Raw genomic sequence first — 24,761 nt, forward strand, 5'->3', positions numbered from 1 at the left:
TCAATTGGATTCAAGTCAGGTGATTGGCTGGGCCATTCTAGCAACTTTATTTTCTTTCTCTGAAACCAATTGAGAGTCCTTGGCTGTTTGTTTGAGATCATTGTCTTGCTGAAATGTCCACCCTTGTTTCATCTTCATCATCTAGGTAGATGGCAGCAGATTTTTATCAAGAATGTCGGTAAATTTTTCCATTCATCCTTCCTTCAATTATGTGAGGTTTTCCAGTACCATATGCTGAAAAGCAGCCCCACAACATGATGTACCCACCTCCAAAATGGACTGTTGGTATGGTGTTTTTAGGGTGATGTGCAGTGCCATTTGTCTTCCAAACATGGTGTATTATGGCATCCAAAGAGTTCAATTTTGCCCTCATCTGACCAGACTATTCGTCCAGTGTTTTGTCCAAATTTGTCCTAATGTTGTGCAGCAAACTTTAAACAAGCTTCAACATGCAGTCTTGCGTGGTGAGCGTGCATACAGGCCATGGCGGTTGAGTGCATTACTTGTACCTGCTAATTCCAGGTCTTTCTGAAGCTCTCCACAAGTGGTCCTTGGCTCTTGGACAACACTTCTGATAATTCTTTTCACTCCTCTGTCAGAAATCTTGTGAGGAGCACCTGGTCGTGGCCAGTTTATGCTGAAATGATATTATTTCCACTTCCGGATTATGGCCCCAAGTAAGTGGCCCCACTGTAAGGTGACCAGACGTATCCGGTTTCCGGGGACAGTCCCCGCTTTTCTTTTACAAAGATAAAAAACATTACACTGTTTTGGAGGTGTTTACGTGTCTGAACTGAAAATGTCCCCGGATTTTGTTTTAGAAATATGGTCACCTTAGCTCACTGGAACATTCAGAAGTTTAGAAATACATCTGTAACCAGGTCTTGAGAGCGCTCTTTGCTTTTACCCATCATGAGATGTTTCTTGTGTGACACCTTGGTAATGAGACACCTTTTTACAGGCCATCAGTTGGGACTTGGCTTTCCATGCCTTTTTGCACCTCCGTTTCTTCAATACTTTTGCCTGTGTAATTTCACATTATTACACATAACGTAATTTCTGAATTAATTTGTTTAGGTTTCTTTGTATGTATTGATTACTTTGGTTGTTACCAACATCTGGTGAAAATTTCATGTCAATAGCACCTTTGGAAATATGTTTACTGAGAAAAATAGTGACGTGTTCAATACTTATTTTACCCCGCTGTATGCTGCCATTTTGGAAATTCAAACCACCTCAGATGATAAGTTCAATTATATCCCTAACTGAAATTTAAATCAGAGTTTAAAGTAGTGGTGCAACAGGATACAAATTCATCCAGGTTTACTGAAAACTGAAATCAAGGTTGAAAAGGATGGTTTAAATGTAAACCTGATTGTTTTAAAACTAGGTTTAAAGTTTATGCAACTGAATTAATAGATAAACCTTGATACAGGTTAAAGCTTAATCCTTGTTGGTGCAAACCATGTAAGTCAGTTTTTTTCTGTGTAGCAACATCTTTATGTTTGCGAGACAAGTTAGTTACAAAAGACCGACTGACTACATTTTAACCAAACGGTTTCCCTTCATTTTCTACTGATGTTATTTCGCTCACACTTTATTTTCGCCGATTTTTCGTAAAACAATTCAATTTTCTTTATGGATTTTTTGGGGGACCAGGACGTGTTAAAATTATAACACTAAAAACTACAAACTTCCGATCGACTTCCACAGGGAACCAACGATCATGTGTTACGGTGTGTGACAGACATTTGCACCAATTGGAAATAGGAAGGTGGGAAATTAGGCTCATGTGTCAAGTTTACCGGAAATACCGCCTTCCTACCCCCAGCTCTGTTTCAATTCAACTCACACTTGATATTTCTATAGCTAAGTTACGTTACCTAGCGCTGGAACGTTTAGTATTGAGCTGGGCTTTCTAAAACACATAAGTTGAGCATAGTGAGAAACGAAAAGGCGTGAAAGGAGAAACGACATGCCGCACAATTTCCGGCCTGGCGACCTAGTTTTCGCCAAAATGAAGGGGTACCCCCACTGGCCTGCCCGGGTAAGAAAGCATAGCGATGCTATGGGATTCAGGGGTTCATGCTTGGGTTTACTGGCACGTTGTTGTTAGACTGTTGGCTGTGTTTTTTATTTGTCTCCATGGTGGTTAGAGTTACTGTAATGAAATGTACATAACAAATTAACAAATCAAAATAAGAATTTTCCTGTTGTTATTGCTAAGATATCGGTTGTTAGCTAGCTAGCTGCAAACGTTTTCTACTGTGTGTTCTACTATGCTTGTTACACAGAGCTTGCGTTGGACGTCCAGTCGTACCAAGTTTCCAACTTTTCAATCCTGCGAGATAGCTTTGCTTTTTGTTTTTCCATTCCATGCAGTCGACTTGTGGTAGTTATACTCTCATGTGATGCTACAGTTGTGCAAAGCCTTTGTGAGACAGGTTAAACAACAAATTAAAGGTAAGGTTCGCGAATCTGGCGAAAGGTTGTTGATATTCGACCTTAACGGCCAATCAAATTATACCCCTTCGTTCTGTGCTCCTAAAGCAACGTGTTATTGGCTGGAGTAGTGTATAGCTTGGTCCAAGCCAATATGTGTGTTTCCCATTTACAGAGCCAGACCTGTGTACGAACGCTGACGTTTTTGCACTAAACGTAATGGAGCTGTGTCTCTTAGTTTAGGAGTGCTACAAGTCATGCTATACTTTGATGAATAAGACGTCAGATGAGATGCATTTGAAACAGGAGAGACTGATACTTTTTACGGACGGTATTTGTTAAAGGCAGAGTGGGCGATTTATTTCAGAAAGATTCTTTGTTACATTTCTTGAAATCCTCTTTACATCCCGATAGCAATGAATAAATAAATGCTCTGACAACGAAAAGAAAAAAAATCCATCATCTGTGGTAGCTGCAGGGCTGTAAAAAGCCTGTCCAATCATTTCATTTGTCCCGGATGAAATGATTGGAGGGCCTACCTGCCTACCTACCTACCTGCCTACCTACCTACCTGCTCTTACTGTGACCGCAGTCTTCCACAAGGCTAGGCAGAGGTATTGCTATACAAAAGCTAGCAGGCTAGTGTCACTATAATGGCAGAGAACGGGCAGTTCAAATTTCCAGTTCCACCTATGCCTACAACAGCTTGTACTGCTCAACCAAGCAAGCAATGACTAACCGAAGTAGAAGGGCTGTGTATCGAAAGGCCTCCATATTTACATATTAACAAATTCTGTGACACAAACTAAAAAGCACAGTCTGATACGTGGGTTAAGAGAGTTACGTTGGGTTAAGTCACCCAACATTCCTCCTCAATCTGGCAGTCCACCGGCCACTCAGCCAAAGAAGCCGGTGGGCAGCAGAGGAGAATAAGGATGAAAGGCTCTGAAACCAAGCCTGGTCGTTCAGTAAACACACCAACCACAGGGAGAGAGAGAAAGCCAGGCAGTTGTTGGTTTGTAGTAGGTGGTGTGGCAGTTAACAAAACAAGCTATAACCTAGCTCTTCAACCCAACAAAGAACCCTAGGAGATCAGGAGGTAACTATGGAGACGACTGATGGAGTTGGAAGAGACTGAAAAATGATGACATGGTTGCTGTATTTCTGTTGGACATATAACGATCTAAAATGATGACATGGTTGCTGTATTTCTGTTGGACATATAACGATCTAATTTACAGCATGTTCCCACCTGGTATTATTCTGCATCTTTGGTGACCCGATCAAAGGTGGACAGCTCTAAGTAAGTCAGTTCACACCTGGCATTAGAATGCGTCTGGAGTGACCACTTTAGATCTAACTTCCCCACGCTATATGCAAATAAACACTTACATCTTCTTACACTTACAGTCCATCTTCATTATAACACAAGGAACAGATAGTAGACAATCGTATGACAAAATGAATAGGTAGGTTAATGTAAATAAAAGAATGTTATTCAAAGAAGATTCTAGCCTTTAGTAATGACCTATGTGTTCCAGGCACACCAAATTGCCCAAGCTGTTTGATCCACTCGTGATGTAGGCTCTCTAGTTCAAATTCAAGAACAAAGTACTTTATTGTCATTGTCACAAAAACAACGAGACAGACGAGGCAATATCAGACAGCTAAAAAAAAACGTAAGTTGCCGTGCACACTAACTGCCACAGCTAAATAATAATTAATAGCAATTAATAAATAGATAAATAAATATCCCTGAGTAAAAAAAAAGCAATATATATATTGAGGTGCATCAATAAGTGCAGGGTAGAGTGTTAGTGTGCACTCCATAAAGTCATATTTGTGTGTGTGTGGCGGGGCGGGGGAGGGTACTGGGTGAACTGTTGAGAAGCCTTATTGCATGCGGATAGAAGTTCTTTGCCATTCTGGAGGTGCGTGCTTTGGTGGATCGGAACCTTTTCCCTGACGGGAGTAACAGGAACAGGTGATGGGTAGGGTGGGAAGGGTCAGTGAGGATGCAATGTGAACTCTGCAGGCAACGGGAGGTGGAGATGGAATGGATGGTAGAAGTTGATCTGTAGTCTCTGAGGAAGGTGTTCTTTCCTCAGCTTCCCGAGGTAGAAGAGGCGTTGCTGGGCTTTCCCTATGACAGAAGCTGTGTCGGCGTGCCAGGACTGCTCCTCCGTCACCGTTAGGCCCAGACACGTCAAAGAGAAAGCGTTAGGCCCATACACTTCAAAGTGAAAGCGTTAGGCCCCAAAACTTAGAAGATACCTTTATGGTATCTTTTTGTGCTTTTCAAAAATCTAAAAAACAATGTTCTTTTTTTTTTATATGATGCTGTTGGTGCATGAATGAGTGCATACTTCCGCATATGTACGTCAGTTGCGTTGGTAGTCCTTTAATGTGGCTCAGGACCCAGTTGGGTTCACACTGCTAAAAGAATGTGGTCCTATGTGGTCCTATGCGTCCCAGACCACCTCCGGATGTGGTCTGAGTGATCGGATGGGATGGTAGTGTTGATGTTAATGAGATGCCATCAAGTGTGGGTACAGGATTGAACTAGCGACTCCTCCACCTCCGGAACCAGGTCTAAACTAGGGCACAGCCTTTGATGCCAACATGATGTTCAAGTCAATATCTCTGCAAGATATGATGATATATAGTGTCAAAAGCAGCACTAAGGTCTAGAAGAACCAGTATTGAAGTGATGTCCTATACTATGGTCCTATATGAGCACTGATTTCATTGTGATTGGCTCTCTACAGCTTAAAAGCTGTAAAAGCTTAACATTTTAAATCACAACATATTACTAGCTGGTTGTCGAATAATCTGTTGAATGCCTTTCCAATATGAGGTTTTAAATATATTATAAATGGTTATCTTGCTCTTTATTGTGTCTTTAGCTGCTGTTGTTACCATGAGCTTACAGCTCAATGAAGAATGGAGAGAGGATTTGAATAACTAGTAGAGGTGAACGAAGAATAATTACAAGTGAGAATGACACAAAGTGACTCATTTTCACAGTTTTTTTTTTTTACTATACATGTTATTTCTCTAAATCTGATCAGTTTAGTAAGTGATGAGGCTGATGCACTCAAGACGCGGATGTCTCTGCTTGCTAGCTATAACTGCAAGAGACACTGTAGCGGATGTCTCTGCTTGCTAGCTGTAACGGCAAGAGACACTGTAATCCTCGGGCAATCTGTCAGTAGCGAAGTGTAGTTAAGAAATACTTCAGAAAAGTCAATGACAACACACCCAGTTTCCGGTTTCAAAATAAAAGTAAGTTGTTCATGTATCCACTAGCAGGGTATTATTTCATGAATAAATGTTGCAGTATAAAAATTGTCTTTAAATATTGCGGCCAGCCGCAGCCGCTATAGTAGAATTGGAATGAGAGGGTTCATTGAACAAAATGAAGGGGGGGGCGGAGGGTGCCGTTGGGGGGGCGGGGCGGGGCGAGGCACCCCCTAATATAATGGTCGCTGTAGTGATCTGTTTCATGGCTAACGGGAGTCTATGACAGTCCGACAGCAGAGTGTACATACTTGCAAATGTTATTTATGAAAGATTGCGACGTAGGCTGTAACCTTATCGGTGTCATCCTTGTCTCACTGACGTGTAGTTTTTGCCCAAAGTCATCTACCTTGGTCCCGTCTCAGGCTAGCATGCAAATAAATAAATTCGTCTCATGCCAAAAAGGTTTGGTCAGTCTTTGTAAATCTCACGCCAAATGCCTTGAAAGTCTGCAACTTTGCGAATGTACCTCAGTTTGCTTGTAATAAATTGCACTGTCCAATGTGTATGATATGCAATATGTGCCTATGTCATGTCGGCAACAACATTTGTTTTTCGATTACATACTTCACATTCAAATGTTTGGCAAACAATGTATATGGGCTGAAAACACAAGCAGTATTTCAGCGAAACTAAAACTTTGTTATTCTTTTTGTTAGTTCTCTCTGACAATAGATAGATTTGGGATATTACTCTACCTTGTCAGAAGACATCGTTCTTTGGCTTCTGGCGTCTTTGCTGATTTTGTATCATTCAGCTTGTCAACAAATGCATGTATACCATTGTCCATCAGGGGGGCTCAAAGCATGATTTGTATTTACGACAGTGGTGTTAAAGTGAATTACTCTGCAACTGTAGGGGGAGCCCCATACCAATTCTTCCATAATTCTACACTTAAACCGACTTCATCAGGTTCAGACAGAGTTAATTCAGAAAACAGTCGCTCGCAATTAAACCGGCCACGTCAGGCACGTGAAGAGTTCATTCAACCAACAGTCTTTCATGTTTATTTAACTTAAAGCCAAAAGAAAGTCCTTACTGGCAACAAAATGCCCGGTTTGGGAACGGCACAGTACTTCGAGACAGCCGCATGAGCCCTTCCGTCCTGGCAGATTGGCTTGGTTTCTCCTGCTCCCTGGACACCCCGGAGATCTCTCTTCTGAACATGGATCAGGCTGAGGCTGATTGTCAGTTGGGAACACCTGTGGCCCTCCTGGTGAAGGCTGCATTCACACCTGTGTGCCAGTGGAGTTCTCCATGGGACTAACCATCCAGTGAGAGTAGTACTGTCCTTCCAGGCCCACGTCCAAAGGGTTTGAGCTGTGAATAGGGGAGCTCTCCGTGGTGCTGAAGGTGTGTCCTCTGCTCTGTGGGGAGTCGATGACTGGTCAGGACGTCACAGTACCTTTTTAACAGGTTTCAAACTGATCAGAATACTGATGGAGCTTTAGGGATAATAATGAGATAATGTGGCATTCTCTATTCTAACATAGACAAAACTGAATATGCTCTGTGGGACTACGTTATTTGTTCTAGATTCTGTTGATTCAGTGACCTGAACATGTTGACTTGGTAAGCTATAATAACTTTTGCTGTATTTGCCACGTACAGTAGAATGCAGTTTTCTACCGTTGCCTAGGTTACCAACACTGGTCTACCTGTCAGACTTCCTTCGCTGCCTTTTTCACAGGAAGAAAGTTGTGCTGTTTGTCGTTACCAGGCAGAGTTAACTTTAGCCCGTGCTCTTAAATAAATATGGTAGCTTTCCCCAAATAAGACAGACCTCTACTTGCTGGGATCCTCATCGGTTCACTGTAGCCTTCAGGAGTTCATGTTAGCTGACTTGCAACTTTGGTGGTATTGATTTTTTTGTATTTCTCTTAATACCTCATTGCCATTGACGTTTAACCCCTAGATTGAGGATGTGGCTGATGGAGCCGTAAAACCTCCACCAAACAAGATCCCAATCTTCTTCTTCGGGACTCATGAAACGTGAGTAAGATTACAGATGTGTATTGTGCATTGCCTGAAATGATAGATGAAATGTGTAAATAAAGCTTGATATCCAAGTTGTTCCATATTCCATCTTGCCAAAAGGTGTTTAAGCCAAATTCAGACACTAATTCACAATTTAACTTGTGCATATTGAGTTTTGTTGAGGTCACCATATTTTTTTTTTGGTTCATTGGTGTATTTTTGGTTTATTGGTTTATTTTTGTTGAAGATAGATTCAATCTGCACTCAAATCAGTTAGGTTTTCATGCAGTCTGAATTCAGATTTCAGTGTACTATCACTTTTTAATACAGTAAAGGGACTTTACAAATTACACTTTGGAACTGTGGTAAAGGTCTAAAATTATACAATAAACAGAATGCCCCAAATCCAAAGGGTGAAATGAACATGTTGGCAATTATGACAGTCTGAAATGGGCAAGGATGAAAGTGTTTCTTCTTCACCAGGGATGAACGATCATATTGATGGTGAGGTGATTCCTTCTATTGTGGAAAAAAACGGTGAAGAGTTTAGGCAGTTGGTACAATTCCACATTGAGTGACCGAGGACAAATTTCAGAACCTAGGGAATTCACTGTTAAGGCTATCAGTACTATCGATAAGACATTCTCGCCAGGTAAACTGAAATTGTGGTGCGTGCAGTTTGGGCTTTTGCCACGTGTAAGGTGGCCTTTGGTGACTGAGGTTGCTGTTTCAGACCTCCCCATCTCTTCAGTATCAATCACAGCCTGCACCTTTTTGTCCCAGGTTTGAGAAACTGTCCAGAGTGAAATGTGCACAGCACACTAATGATATGATTACCTGCAGAACTGTTAAAGCTGTGCAGGTCCATATCGCCTGGGCTAGAAAGTGGGCAGGAGTGTAATGTTACCGTCAAAATGTTTATGTTACCGTCTGTAAAATTGCACGCTGAGCTATCCTAGCTAGCAAACGCCAGCAAGTTGCCAGGAGCTTAACATACTGTATCTATGTTGGATATATCCTTCCACTGCATTTTGCCCTGATGTGGAGCATATCGCTGAGATATTGCTCCCAAAAAAATCACTGACACTGACAGATATAGCGCTTGTCCCCATCCACGCCATGGCTTTTGGGTTGACAGTCCTGGGAGTTTTGATGGGCATAGCAACAGTAACTAAGGGGGCGGTTCGTTTTGCATTCCAATTGCTGAACTACTCCTCTTACAAAGTTGTAGATTACATTTCAAATTGGCAACCTTGCGCCAAACTATTATCCTGGAGCTTTTTCGAACAGGCCCAAACATAAAATGTTGTATAGTATCCCTTCAATAACCTCAAAGCTACTACTGAAAAATCAGTCTTAATGGAAAAGAAACCATGTTGGTCAGTGTCTATGTAGAGGACTGAACTTTAAACAATCACTCTTTTTCCAGAGCCTTCCTGGCACCAAAGGACCTGTTTGCATTTGAGAAGTACGGTGAGCGTTTTGGTAAGCCTAACAAACGGAAAGGCTTCAATGAGGGACTGTGGGAGATCCAGAACAATCCTCATGCCTCCTACAGCACACCTGCTGTGAGTATTAACCCTAGATTACTCTTGCTTCCCTTACTTCACGTACTTCACAACATTATGTACGCCACTGTACAGGTTACAATTTCATGAATCAGAATGGATCAGGTTGTGATAACTTGTCATATTATAGCTAGCCCAGTATATGGTATGACTTTGCCAAGTATACCACTCAACAACATGAGTTTTTGTCCCATTTTCTATAAACTGAAATGAAACATTTAGGAATTTCTCCATGCTCACAAAGCCCATTTCTCTTACATTCTGTGCAAAAATATGTCTGTAGCTATAGTCATGTGGAATCGATAGTATACTGCCTACTGCCTTAACTCCGGTTCATAATGACATTGAGAAAATGGGCAACTTTAGAAAATAATCATTACCAGATGCAACAAGCAGATACTAGCGACACTGATATTGTCTTTCCCAGTGTCTCAATGGTAAAGTGTTAGGTCTTGTCTCAATCTTTGAACTGCAATACACAAAGGTGTTATGCCAGAACCTACTTTTGCCTCTTTAACAGGCATTGAATGTTCATGAAGATGCTTAGCTAATTCCAATTTTTCCCAATTTCTAAATCCAACTCCTAATCTTCAATTTCCAGTCTTCAGTATGCTTATCAGTCTGTGAAAAACATACATAAAATAACATAACTGTGAAACGTATGTAATGTTTAGTTAATTGGTTGTTTCTACTTGCACACACATGCTCAGACTTTGATGATGAATCAGATGGTAAGTTGTTCGTCTCATTCAGAAATACAGATGGCCTATGGTAATGGGTACTGTCTAATCGTCTCTTGATCACAGCCTGCAAGCTCATCGGACACGGAAGACAATGATGCCGGGGCGAAGAGTGAGCCTGAGGAGGAGGAAGAGGAGGAGGAGAAGGCAGCGGTTGTGCCGTGGCGTACTGAGACTGGCAGTGAAGATTCCGACTCGGGCAGTGAGGATCAAGGAAAAGCAGGAGTGAAGCGGAAGATACCTGCGCCTAAGGTAACGAGTGGCATACATCTCTGGTCAAACATCTCTGGTCTTTTAGCACATCTCTGGGCAAACATCTCTGGGCAAACATCTCTGGGCAAACATCTCTGGTCTTTTAGCACATCTCTGGGCAAACATCTCTGGTCAAACATCTCTGGGCAAACATCTCTGGTCAAACATCTCTGGGCATACATCTCTGGGCATACATCTCTGGTCAAACATCTCTGGTCATACATCTCTGGGCATACATCTCTGGGCATACACCTCTGGGCAAACATCTCTGGTCATACATCTCTGGGCATACATCTCTGGGCAAACATCTCTGGTCTTTTAGCACATCTCTGGGCAAACATCTCTGGCCTTTAGCACATCTCTGGTCATACACCTCTGGTCATACACCTCTGGTCATACACCTCTGGTCTCTTATGTGCTGAATGATATATTATTATATATATTATATATATATTATTATATTATTATACATCTCTGGGCATACACCTCTGGTCTTTAGCACATCTCCAGTCTCTTATGTGCTGAATGAATGGTAAGAATGAATTCAAATGAAGAGGTCAGACCCCAACCCTAATGGCCATGTTCATTCTATGGTATACTGTGGCCCTAATGGCCATGTTCATTCTATGGTATACTGGGAGACAGTATAGAGCAACCCTAATGGCCATGTTCATTCTATGGTATACTGAGAGACCACTGGCCATGTTCATTCTATGGTATACTGTGAGACCGTATACAACAGCAACCCTAATGATCATGTAGCGTTTCCCTCTGGAACAGCTGACTTGGTGACGAGGTGGAAAAATTCAGTGCATGTTCATATGATGGAACTCAATTTTTTTTGCAAAAGTATTTGACTGTTAAAATGCTTTAATACTGTCATGAAGTTGAATGGAATGAAGGCTCTATAGAAATGTATGCATCATGTTTCTAGCAACCTTCAGCAAAGAAGAAGAAGGCCCGAGGTTCATCCAGTGAGAAAGACAAACAGCATGGCAAGGGGACCACATCAGAGTCTGAGCCGTCCCCAACATCAGACTCTGATTCAGGGAAAAGTAGTGACCAGGTACAATAACAACTTCAACCATTACTTATCCATTCTTTCCACTCCTTTCTATATCAGTCTGATATACCTTGATTGTTATCCATGATCCTTTACACACATCTTCTTCCAGTGACAACAGAATACACTAGTGAATGCCATCATGTCCGTATCCTATTCCGTGTTGGTTTCATTTATTCATACATTGATACCGTTGTTACTTATACTTGGTCTCTAATTTTCTGGAACAAAGTGAAGCACAGTGTGTTTGGACAAATGCAGTGCATCTATTGATTGCCTTGTTTTAGTAGTATATTTGTTGAAGAAAAACTATTGGTAGACAACCACAGTAGCACAGAATCACAGACAGACAGTTCTGTTCAAAGGTTGGCTGTGCATTGAATACTGACATACATGGACATAGAGATTACCTCACAAAAATGGCCGCAGCTATTGGAGCACATCATGCTAGAACGACTAAATGGCATATATATATATAAAGTGCGTGACTACCTACACACCTGTTACTCTAACATTCGTAGTCATGAAGTGCTTCGAAAGATTCATCCTGTCCCTCCAATCACAAACCCTCTTCTGAACCCTCTACAGCTGCCTACAGAGCCAGCCTCTCCGTGGACGATGCTGTTAATCTCAGCCTCTACCACATGCACCTGTGGCAAAGCTCTATTTGTAGACTTTAGTTCAGCCTTCAATATTATCCTCTCCAAGTAGTTAGGGCTAGTTTTAGTGCTGTGGGGGTTTGTGTATTAGTCTAAACAGAGTCTTATAGCTAGGATTGACAGGCCCCTTAGTTTAGGAGTTTCTCCTGAATCTGCAAATCTACTGCTAGCTTACCTTAAGGTGCTTTGTGAATACGGACCCTGATTGTCTTGAGATGAAGAAGGCAAAAACTCACAGCACAAAAGTTCAAATTGGGCTGAAATGGTGCATCAATGGGTCCCTACCTACCTTACATGACCATAAACACTTGTATCATTTAAGGCTGGGCTAGGGTAGGCAGTTAGTTGTTTGTATATTTTGTGTTCTCTTTACATCCCAAGAGCAATCAATACATTTAATGCAATAAAAACTAAAAATCAGTTGTCTGTGGCAGTCACAGGCCTGTAATAATCATTCAAATCATTTCATTTGGCACGCATGAAATAATTGAATGGCCTACCTGCATACTCATTGCTCCTGACCATGAGTCTTCCACAAGGCCAGGCAGACATACTGTTAAAGCTAGTGAGCTTGGCACACAACAGCGATACCTACAGCATCTTGCACTGCAAAACCAAACAAGAAAAAAAGACAGAAGTAGAAAAGGCTATGACCAAAAAGAGGTTGGATAAAGCAATAGGTCAAACCAAAGTTATGGCTTTTCAACTATTATAATAATAACTTATATAATATCATACATTATATTTCTGTAGCACCTTTCTGGCCCAAAATGCGTTATAGAATGCATACAGGATAGACAAGATGGAAAAATAAAGATAAAATAAAAACCCATAATGCACTCCTCCTCCGCTGGTGGAGCTGAGCGCAGACTGTTCTGGGAAGCTGTGCTGTCACCATGGACAAGCAGAGTAGGTTTGGAAGGTGGTTGTTTGTGTCTCAGTGTAGAGATACGATTGTCTGTAGCCCACTGGAGGGCGAGGGGACGGCCAAAGCCTTGATGAATATGGGCAAGAGCCTCCTACGGAGTATCCCCACCATGTGACAGAGTTGGGGAACCGTCGCTGAAAGTGGCAATGGTGGAGAACTTTGAATGAGAGATGAGGTAGTTGGATATGATTAGCGTGCGTGTTTCAGAACAGTGGCTTTGGAGGGAATCATGAAGGGAGGTTTTTTTTTTTTTTTTTAGGTATCTTCGAAAGTTGCCTAGCTTAGCTGTAACCCTTAACGCCACTCTACAATGATTTTGCTGCACCTTTGTGAATGTATGATGCCATTAATGAAGTACAGTTCCCCCACACACACCTTAGCCACTCATACTTGCCCATGTATACTGTTGGGACCACCGTGCACTTCTCATTGTACTTGATGCCATCAAGATTCCAAATGAAATACAATTGAATCTTAACTGAATCCAAAAAGATTCAGAACATTAGTTACATTAGAGTAGACTATCCGAATATTGAATTCTAAACCGGCCATGTTTCTACAATCGGGTCAGATCCGGGTGACCTAGTGCGTGCCAAGCCCAGTTGAGTTTCCATTGTCCCTCCCTCTTGATCATGCTTCCTCTGGGCTGATGGACAGGGGCGTTTGATCCAACGATTACCCTTGGGCCAAGCATTTACATTTACATTTAGCCATTTAGCAGACGCTCTTGTCCAAAGCGACGTACAAGGGAGAGAACAGTCAAGATAAGAGCAATAAAAAGCATGGTGTAACCATAAATACTACTTTACATGAGAATTAGAAAACAACAACCTAGAAAAAAGGAAAAAGAAGTGCAGGAATGTAACTGCTGAAGTGCAAGTTAAGCGCTAGTCAGGTGCCAGTTAGGAAGGGAGGTGCTCTCTGAAGAGTTGGGTCTTCAAAAGCTTCTTGAAGCCGGGCTAACTGGTGCTGTAGGCGGTGTCAAGGTGGAAGGAGGGGTTAGTGGAGTCAGGTAAGAGAGGTGCAGCACTAAATGAGGAAAATCAGGACTCAAGTTTGGGTACTACAACACTGCATCATATAGAAACCCCAAATCAGGACTCAAGTTTGGGTACTACAACACTGCATCATATAGAAACCCCAAATCAGGACTCAAGTTTGGGTACTACAACACTGCATCATATAGAAACCCCAAATCAGGACTCAAGTTTGGGTACTACAACACTGCATCATATAGAAACCCCAAATCAGGACTCAAGTTTGGGTACTACAACACTGCATCATATAGAAACCCCAAATCAGGACTCAAGTTTGGGTACTACAACACTGCATCATATAGAAACCCCAAATCAGGACTCAAGTTTGGGTACTACAACACTGCATCATATAGAAACCCCAAATCAGGACTCAAGTTTGGGTACTACAACACTGCATCATATAGAAACCCCAAATCAGGACTCAAGTTTGGGTACTACAACACTGCATCATATAGAAACCCCAAATCAGGACTCAAGTTTGGGTACTACAACACTGCATCATATAGAAACCCCAAATCAGGACTCAAGTTTGGGTACTACAACACTGCATCATATAGAAACCCCAAATCAGGACTCAAGTTTGGGTACTACAACACTGCATCATATAGAAACCCCAAATCAGGACTCAAGTTTGGGTACTACAACACTGCATCATATAGAAACCCCAAATCAGGACTCAAGTTTGGGTACTACAACACTGCATCATATAGAAACCCCAAATCAGGACTCAAGTTTGGGTACTACAACACTGCATCATATAGAAACCCCAAATCAGGACTCAAGTTTGGGTACTACAACACTGCATCATATAGAAACCCCAAATCAGGACTCAAGTTTGGGTACTACAACACTGCATCATATAGAAACCCCAAATCAGGACTCAAGTTTGGGTACTACAACACTGCATCATATAGAAACCCCAAATCAGGACTCAAGTTTGGGTACTACAACACTGCATCATATAGAAACCCCAAATCAGGACTCAAGTTTGGGTACTACAACACTGCATCATATAGAAACCCCAAATCAGGACTCAAGTTTGGGTACTACAACACTGCATCATATAGAAACCCCAAATCAGGACTCAAGTTTGGGTACTACAACACTGCATCATATAGAAACCCCAAATCAGGACTCAAGTTTGGGTACTACAACACTGCATCATATAGAAACCCCAAATCAGGACTCAAGTTTGGGTACTACAACACTGCATCATATAGAAACCCCAAATGTGTCCGGTTTCAGAGGGGGTCTACTCATTTACACTGTAACAGTCTCCGGTATGCTCCTATGATTACAAAGTGACCAGTGACCAAAGTGACATTTGTTTTAAAGAGTGTCTTAAAATCATTGAGAAGATTTCCTGGTTGGTCATTGTTGCTGTGGATTCTCCTCAGGACTTCACACCAGAGAAGAAGTCAACTGGCAGAGGGGGGAGAAAGGCCACAGCAAGAGGAAAGAAGACGGTAAAAACTAAGATTTCAGAAATCATGTAACAAAGCAGCATTGTATTAAATAGTGTCTGTCATTGGACATTTGAAATGGAAGGTATTGGTACTTGACCAGTAACTGACTTGAAATGGCTTCTTTTTGGCTCAACAGAAGCCTTCAACAGACTCCGATTCTGATTCAGGATCACAGTCTGAGCAGAAAGGAGGTAGATCTGACTCGGATGACTCTAAACCCCGGCCTGCCATCTCTGGCTCGGAGTCCCAGAGTGGTTCCAAATCTGAGTCTGATTCTGATACCCCTGCTCGTAAACGTCCCCCGCCTGCCAAGAAAGGTGAGTTATTGAGTGTGTTGCAGTTGTTAACGTAGCGGTCTACTCTAGTGTTGAGAGTGTGCCCCAAGCATCCCAATAATAGCCCAGTCTCCAAGAACAGCTGATCTCTGCAAATTGCTTGGTAGCAGATCCTGTTCATATAAGTCATATAATTACTAAATTGAAAAAAAGAAAAGAAATCTGTTTTGAAAAAGCCAGGTGAAATATAATTTTGCTATATAATTTCAGCACAAGGCTCTTATTGCAGGGTGTCATCACTGTGAATGCCTGGGCCATTACTGGATGTTTTCCAATATTTAAGGAGGAGATACAAAATCAATTTTCCTTTTGTTAATTCCAATTCGAATTTTTTCTGGAATTTTCCTATTCAGAAAAAGTGGCCCCCAAAGCACCGGTCAGGAAACAGAAGGCCGTCCCAGAGAAGGCTTCATCCTCCTCGGACAGTGACAGGTGAGCACACAGTGGCTTTTGGAAACCTTGCTAGGGGCTGGTGGGATTGTTGCAGCCAAAAACGACTGACTGAATTTGCTGCGGGAATTCTCAACAATTGTGGTTGAAATTGCTGTAATATTTAGTTTTTTTTGTTTGCTTAATTGTTTGTTTTTTCAATTCCCGGAAGGAATTCCTAAAATTTGTGATCCCAAAAGAATCTTTAGTTTGTTGTGATTGCAGGTTTATTTTTCAGAAATATTGTGGTATTAAGAGAAAATTGCAACCTGTAATCGCAGGAAATCCTTGAATTAGCAAAATGGCAAGATTGCTAAATCCTGGAGGGACACGGAAAAAGACTTTACTGAACAGAAAAATTGTGACTCACATTTAATTTGACAGTGACAGTGAAACAGACCACATCAGTGACTGGAAGAAACGAGATGAGGAGCGTCGGCATGAACTGGAGGAGCGGAGGAAGAAGGAGGAGGCGGAGGAGCTGAGGAGATTGAGAGACAGGGAGAAGGAGGAGGATAAGGAGGATAAGGAGAGGAAACGGGACAAAGAAAAGGGCGGGAAAAAGGACTCTAGCAGCAGCTCGGATGAGGGAGTAGACGACTTTCCCCTTAAGAAGAGTAAGAAGCCCCCCCCACCCCCACGCCCTGCTCCGTCCGACTCTGACTCACCCGCACCCAGTGAGGTAGGTGACGGGCCTGTCTCAATGAAACACTGGCCCCATGATCTCTATTCAGGGTCACATGTGCTCAGTGCTAGTGTTTCGAAATGTGCAGATAGTTTCTCTCTTTCGGAAAGTTTTGTGACACATACAGTACATTTATATCAGCAATGCAATTTACCAAGCCATCAATACAGCTGTAATTGTTGGGTGTTATAGAACTGGGTGTCATATGATAATGATAAGCTATGATATTGATGTTGTGCCTCCTAATGACACTACCAAGGGGTAACATGTATAGACTAAAAGGAAGGGACCTAAAATGGATCCTTGGTTGCTTTAACCACGTACTAAGTGAATTGGGATGCACCACAGCTCAATTGCAAGTGTCATAAGTTAAGGTCTGAAGGGTTTATTTAATTACATTTTTAATAAATTAACAAAACACATTTTATTGCACACGTACTGTGCATTGTGTGTTGATTGATAATACAAAAATGAATTGAATCCATTTTAAGAGGAGTCTTAAACATGACAAATTGTGGAAAACCTTCAGAATGCATGGTATCTTTCAATAATATCATACAACAAGTAGCCTTAAAGCATCATTTCTGGTCGTCCATTTATGGAGACACAGAGAGCCCACGGAGACCCCAGGGCTGTTTACCTTGTGGGTCTTAAGCCTCCGCCATCTTCGCCAAACTATGTCCAATTCTTTGTAAAATGAGGGAGTGAGCTGTTGAACTTGATGTGATCCTAACCACATCATTGGCCATTGGTCAGCGGCGGAGGTGATTTCAGTGCTTCTGAGTACAGAGGTGCTGTTTCTGTTTAAACATTCAAATGGGTTTTTAATATTATGGCATTTTGATTATTGCTTGCTTTATTCTACCAGCCCAAAAAAAAAATCAAACGCTCAGACAACCAGAAGAAAGAGCGATGGAAGAAGGAAAAAGACGACGAGAAGAAAGAAACACACAGGAAGAAGAAAACGCAGCCCGCAGTGGACAAACCAAAGTAACACATTTCAAATGCATTGGGGAAAGGGATTTGGTAGTAGATTATTGGCCTAATAATAGGCTAATTAAAGCATCACAAAGTTGGCAAAGCATACATCTTTATATATCTGTCCCATGTGAAGTCAGAATAAGAAAAAACATTTTGATGTCAGTGCCATTGAGAACTTTTCTAGGTAAATTTGAAGTATGGTCGCCACAATTTGGGCTATTTTCTTTCTGTGTTCATGAAGTTGCAAAGAGAACGGTGGAGAGATTTGAGTTCGGAATAAGACAATAAGGAAATGCCTAGTGGTATGGCATGGTGTGTGAGAGGCATTTTGGAGTTGCCAGTGGCTAGCTTGGTAGGGAATTTAATGTTGTGCGAGCGGAGTGATGACTGTTAAAGTCTAAGAATCCAGTTGGGGGGGGAGGAAATCACTGGTCCAGTTGTGAATGCAGGGTTGATGATTCATCAGTGGTGATAGATTCCTGCTTGATTCTTTCCAGGAGTAGGCAGGACAAAGCAAAGCATAAACCAAAACCAAAACCAGAGAAAAAACCCGAAAAGAAGAAAGGTGAGAATTTCTGTTCTTTTTAATAGAAAAGTGGCTAACTAGATACTGTTTATTGGCCAGTCTCTAATTAGTAACACTTAGTTTAGTTCTAAGTTCTAGTTCTAGTTCTAGTTCTATGGCTATACTATTTCTGCTGATGTAATAAACTGAGTTGTCTTTCTCTGTTTGACAGAGCTATCCCCTGAGGAGAAGCTGCAGAAGCTCCACCAGGACATCAAATTCGCACTTAAAGTCGACAACCCTGTAAGTTACCCCCTTGTCTTAAAGTCCAACCCTGTAAGTTACCCCCTTGTCTTAAAGTCCAACCCTGTAAGTTAAACTTGTCTTAAAGTCCAACCCTGTAAGTTACCCCTTTGTCTTAAAGTCCAACCCTGTAAGTTCCCCCCTTGTCTTAAAGTCCAACCCTGTAAGTTAACCCCTTGTCTTAAAGTCCAACCCTGTAAGTTACCCCTTGTCTTAAAGTTCAACCCTGTAAGGTCTTAAAGTCCAACCCTGTAAGTTACCCCCTTGTCTTAAAGTCCAACCCTGTAAGTTACCCCCTTGTCTTAAAGTCCAACCCTGTAAGTTACCCCCTTGTCTTAAAGTCCAGCCCTGTAAGTTACCCCCTTGGTTCCTCCAGGCAGTTATTCTGGACATGCAAGATCAGGCTGCTATCTAAATGAATGGGGAAGACCCAAAATAGGTTCAATATAGGATGGTCAAACAGACCTTAAAAGTCCATGGGTAGAATCCCTGTTTAAATCTGACATGAACGACTTGTCAATAGTCACTCAAATAAGGCTGTGGGTGCCACAGTCTTGATGGGGTCATTGACCTGACAGGCATGACAGCACCTGACCTATATCAGAAACCAGTTTACATAAAAGTGAATTGATAGAGGACAGGGTTGTATCCCAATGTCTGCACCTGTGAGCTTACAACTCTCAGTGTGTGTGTGTGTGTGTGTGTGTGTGTGTGTGTGTGTGTGACACCAACTTCTCAGATGGGTCAAAAGCAGCAACAACTTTGCATGTAATATCATATCCCAGAATAATTCTTCCCCAGTCCTCCACATCCTGTTTTAAGGTTGCGGGTGCCCCTGACCCCGTTGTGGTTGCTCCTGTCATGGCACTCCGTGAGCATGTATGGGCTATAACACAAGTCTGAAAACTGATTAGGTGGCCTAAACTATTTATTTTCTACAAGCCTCTAAAACTAGGCTAAAACTAGCCAGCATAAAAGGCATTCAAAAACCTTGCACCACCAACAGCCCAGTTGGCACTTATAAAATCTTGTTAACTGGGGGTTTTGGCGATATTGTTGGCCATGTGGTGCTGTGAAGGCATTTATTCCATGTTTCCGGGGTGTTCCGAGCCCAAGCACAGAACTCCACGGTGCACAGCCTGAATGACTAGTGTGCACCACAGGTGTGTTCATCTGGCCCTCATAGAACCAGATAACATCTAAATGAGTTTGAAGATGTTACCAGAAGAAGGTGCTCATAATGAAAACATATCTCAAAAAGTGGCAAATTGTTGCATAGTGTTGCTTGAGGGTGTATCTAACATTTAAGATGTTTTGCAATAAATGTGTCTTTTATGTGGTATGGCAGGACATCAAACGTTGTCTGGAAGCACTGGCAGAACTTGAATCGGTCCAAGTCACAAGTGCCATACTACAGAAGAACTCTGATGTCATCGCTACACTTAAGAAGGTGAGCTGAAAGATACTGAAATAATATGACATTTTTTAGGTGTACGTTCTTCCTGTTGCAAACAATGCTTCAAATTAAACTAAATATTTGTCCATATGAGATTCTTCCACCAATGAATGCAGTTTGTATGCAATGCTTTTCCATCTGGTTCTTACTTGGGATTATGCTTGAGGAAAATGAAAGGTAGAGTGTGCAGTTTTACCTTTTAAATTGTTAGCTTGATGCTAAATCAAAATCAAATTTTCATTATTATCTGTTCATCTGTATTTTTTTTATTCATTTTTATAATTTCAACAAGAATGTGAATGGTACTTGGAGTAGCAAAACTATTTGTACAAAAAGAAAGAAAGTCATCCCTATTTTTGCAATTACTAAAGTTCTTTATATAAATGTCCCCAAAAAATGTTTGTGAGCAAGCATATATATTATGTTCTATTATATTTACAAAGGTAAAAAAGGTATTTGTCAACTTCCATGTTCCATGCCACCTGCCTCATCAATTGGCCGCCTGATGAGTTTTGTCTCTGTCCCTAAACCTAGCTCCTGCATTCTTGCTATTCTGGGAGATTCATAGAATCCAGTTTCACGTCCATGCATCATTCCTGTAAATGAGGAGATAAGCTAGGCTATACAATCAAAGTACAACACATGTGCTTTTGTGACATTGTTTAGTGGTGAGATAATGAGTCAAATATCTTAAATCCACAGAGCCATCTCTGACCGACTGTAATCAACCCTTACTTGCAGCGGCTCTATAAAACATCAGTAACATTAAGTTTCATCCAACACCGTCAGCAGTCAGCTACATTTAGTCAACAAGCTTTAAAAGTAGTAGTAGTAGTGATGGTGAGGTTTTAATTGTAGTAATGAAATGGTAATTACCAAGAAACAAAAGACTTTCAATTGTATTTATATAGCGCCAAAACAATATAATTATCTCAAGGCAAGGCAATACAAGTTTACCTTTGACTAGCATGGATCCAACTAACGTTCAGACACAGAGTTAAAATTTCAGTGTGGAATTGTTCTGTATATTTGTATTTCTTTCGCCAAGCTCTTACCATGTTTCCAACACCATAAACATGTACAACGCATTTGTTTTTGGACCATCACTCAAGGCTAGTTATAAACCCAGTGCAGAGAAACTAAATAGGAAATGACATGGTATCAGGGCTGTAAAATGCTGAATTACCTTTTTCTAAGTCATTTGATTTTGGGTAAAGACCAGAGACAATAATGTATCTTCTATTATTTCATTACTACATTTTGAATCCCACCAGGGGTGAATACTACCCACTTATTACAATAATACTACCCACTTTTTACTGAGCTGTAAAGTGCTACCCGAACATTTAGTTTGATTTACTTGCCTACTAAGAAGGATAGTTACAGTCTGGAGGTATTTTATTTTCAACATGCAATCAGTATTACAGTTATATATTTATTATGTTTTATAGTCACATCTTATTTTGTCTATGGAAATAGACTATGTTCATAATAAAGATACCGTTTGGGGAAAAATAAATTTGGTAATCCTGAAAATGCTGATTGCTTTTGGGATGGGATTTAATACTTTTGCAAGGCATTGCAAATACAAACAAATTGCTAAAACCATATTGAGTGAATATTTGAAAGTTATTTAATTTATGCGCTTACCGACATTTACATGCCAAAATATCTTGACTTATCTTTCAGAGTGATATTTGGGTGTTCTGATGCCGTGGGGTGATGCACTATAGTGGATGTGTAGTATCAGTGCTCAGCAGTGTTTTGTGTATTTCTTAAATTGTCTGACAGATTCGTCGGTACAAAGCCAGTGGTGCTGTAATGGAGAAAGCCAGTGAAGTATACAACAAATTGAAACTGCAGTTCCTAGGGAAGTCTGACCCAACTGCCAAAAACCCACTGGAGAACCAGAACCCGGATGATGGTGGAACAGAGCCCCAACTTCAAGGTACCGTTTGCTTTGGATCAGTGTTTGATATGCCTTCAGCTCATATTCATTTGGACCAGTGTTTGATATGTCTTGGACCAGTGTTTGATATGTCTTCAGCTCATATTCATTTGGACCAGTGTTTGATATGTCTTGGACCAGTGTTTGATATGCCTTGGACCAGTGTTTGATATGTCTTGGTTCGTGGCTACGGCCGAACACCACCCGTGGGAATATCCCTTACCTACCCCACTCACACTTGTACTATATTGCTTAAGCGACCATCGGTGGAACTAGTGTACAGCTGGCAGAGTGAGTGATGTCACAATAGGTAATGTTCCACTGTTCATTTCAATGGGAAAAAAGAGGGATGGAAAACAACAAACACAGAGGAATGACAGGGGACATGGCAACCATTTATACAGCAGCACTACACGGGATCAGGATGGATGTGCCAGAGTCGAAGGAATGTCTATATCTCAAAAGCGCTAAGTGCAGAAGCGCCAAAACGGGTGGAATAATATAGATCAAACTTTTCTTCTGTTTATGCAGTCACAGTAATGAGTCCTAACACACTCTCATCTCTGTTATCTCCCAGATCTAAAACCAGTGAATGGGGAGTCAGAATCTCCGGAAAAAAACATAGAATGTCACCCTGAATCTCCACCTGCTGAAGAAAGCCCCGAGCCCAAGCTTGTCATTTCCAGCAGGTACGATATTACTCGTTCAGTTGGTATTTTAGAATCTCTTCAAAATAAGAAAAGAAGAATATTCCACAAGAATTCTCAAGTGTTCTTAAGACTGGGTAAAGAAATGTTAATATATGTGCAGCTTTTCTTCCAAAATATGATGGCATATTCTCTTGTTCTGTTATAGAGCGGAATCAGAAGATTTGCCTGAGAAACATGTTCCCTCTGATGTCACCAAACATAGTCCTACTCCTAATGCACAGACTGCTGTAGAAGAAGAGAGCTGAAGGAGTCACTGTGTTTCTGTTGGCCAGAAAACCAAGAAAAGTCATTGATACATAAATCTGTACAGACCCTGTCCATATTCTTGTTTCCACCTTTTCCATAAGCATAATGGCCTTTCACTCTTCTCTTTTCCAATGGGGTTCCTCCAGCATCAGCCTGTGTTGTTTATGAAGTGAGAGAGATTAGAGATTGGGTTCTTAACACATTTAAGTCATCAGAAACCGGCAAAGAAAACTTAGTTTGAATATTTACAGCATGCCAATTGTTAGGTGTCAATCATTGTTGTGTCTGAGTGTGTATTTTCATTTGAAATGACAATAATATGCTGTTCTACGGGGACAAGATGAAGAACCTTTTTTTAAATGGGACTAATGTAAGTTGTTTGAGCCATATTAGTTTTATGAGTTATTTGTGTGACAACACTTGTATAATAACTGTTAAATGTCATCTCTAACAGAATGCTGTATACATATTTTCTCTTGTCTGGTATACCCTCAATTTTTGCTTTCAATAACTTCATGAATCAAACTATTACACAAAGTCCATATAAATAAATACTTTTTAACTTGTAAAAATATTCACATAAACAGTTTAGATAGTGTCACTTTCAAATATGATTGTAGTTCAAGTTGATGTATATCTGTGTTGTTTGGTTACAACCTTTTGTATTCCTAGTTGAATAAAAATAGAGTGTACATTATTTGTCTTGCATTTGACGAATGTCAATTAATATGCTTGTGAGGCTTAACTCTCTCTGCTCTTCTTTTGAATTTGAAGAAATGAAGTTTTGTGACATTCTATGTTTTTAGTCTATGTCTAATTTTAAATCCATTCATTTTAAGACCAGAAGAGATGCCATTTGGAAATATTAGTAGGCTTGTAAGGGGGTGGAACCTGACTAGGAATTTGTGGTGCACTGCCATCTGGTGGCCATTTGTGAATGTCTTCATTCAGTCTCCTCTCTCTGCTTACATGCCAAAGGCTATATAAGGATAAATGGCAAATAAGTGTATAACTGTCAATATGTTCTATAGATGGGTGGATTGGGCATGTTATTACCATATTAGTTCAAACACTGAGATATGGCCAACTAAGATGAAAGGGAGTCATTATTGTTCTAAGACATTAAGGCTATTCCATGCAAGAAACTGAAGTTGTATCACCACATCCCTCACAGAACAATGCAGAGCAGCTTCAACCAGGACCCGACGAGAGGCAGGAGGCCCGTCTGCACAACTGTGCAGGTGCATAAAAACATCAGAATCTCTAGTTTGAGAAACCTATGTCTTACAGGTCCACAACTTTGTTTAATAAAACTGTACCCAGAAAAAAAAACATCTTCAACAGTAAAGGAGGTGTTTAGGCAGAATTTAAAATTGCATTCCTAAAAAGACACACCAGTTTTCTTTTTACCAGCCTATTCATTTAGGTTGTGTTCAATATTTATTTTCTTTATTTTAATGTTTAATTTTTCTGAAGTAGGCTAAACATAGAGGAGGTTTCTGTATAAGCAAGAAATGCTGTCAGAACAGCTTGGGCCCTTTAGCGAGGCTCAGAACGGGTAGTGTCACCTGGAGAAACACAGTGTTGTGGGGCGGGCCATGGTCTTTCTGAAAGGTATAACTTGAGTTTCACTTCAGACTGATAGCTTGACATTCTGCTGCAGAATTTACTGGCACAATGCAGAATTAAAAGTTCTGTCAATGGTTACATACTAATGTGATTCTAAGACAG

At 41.0% G+C, this 24,761-nt stretch overlaps 1 protein-coding gene across 2 annotated transcripts; it reads left to right on the top strand.

Moving 5' to 3' along the window:
• Nucleotides 1-1,792: 1,792 nt before the first annotated feature.
• Nucleotides 1,793-23,727, top strand: hdgfl2 (HDGF like 2). Of its 2 annotated transcripts, XM_031574890.2 has the most exons (17): nt 1,793-2,047; nt 7,658-7,734; nt 9,149-9,287; nt 9,998-10,018; nt 10,094-10,279; nt 11,214-11,345; nt 15,364-15,432; nt 15,569-15,749; nt 16,121-16,199; nt 16,581-16,878; nt 17,750-17,871; nt 18,360-18,427; nt 18,600-18,670; nt 20,019-20,120; nt 21,918-22,074; nt 22,652-22,763; nt 22,930-23,727. In XM_031574890.2, the coding sequence occupies exons 1-17, from the start codon at nt 1,976-1,978 to the stop codon at nt 23,027-23,029; spliced, it is 1,986 nt and encodes a 661-aa protein (XP_031430750.1). In that variant the 5' UTR covers nt 1,793-1,975; the 3' UTR covers nt 23,030-23,727. The 2 variants fall into 2 exon arrangements, with proteins under 2 accessions (XP_031430750.1, XP_031430751.1); XM_031574891.2 differs by lacking the exon at nt 9,998-10,018 and having other exon boundaries at nt 1,794-2,047.
• The last annotated feature ends 1,034 nt before the right edge of the window (nt 23,728-24,761 follow it).

The sequence above is a fragment of the Clupea harengus genome, chromosome 10 (assembly GCF_900700415.2).
Source record: "Clupea harengus chromosome 10, Ch_v2.0.2, whole genome shotgun sequence".
NCBI lineage: Eukaryota > Metazoa > Chordata > Actinopteri > Clupeiformes > Clupeidae > Clupea > Clupea harengus.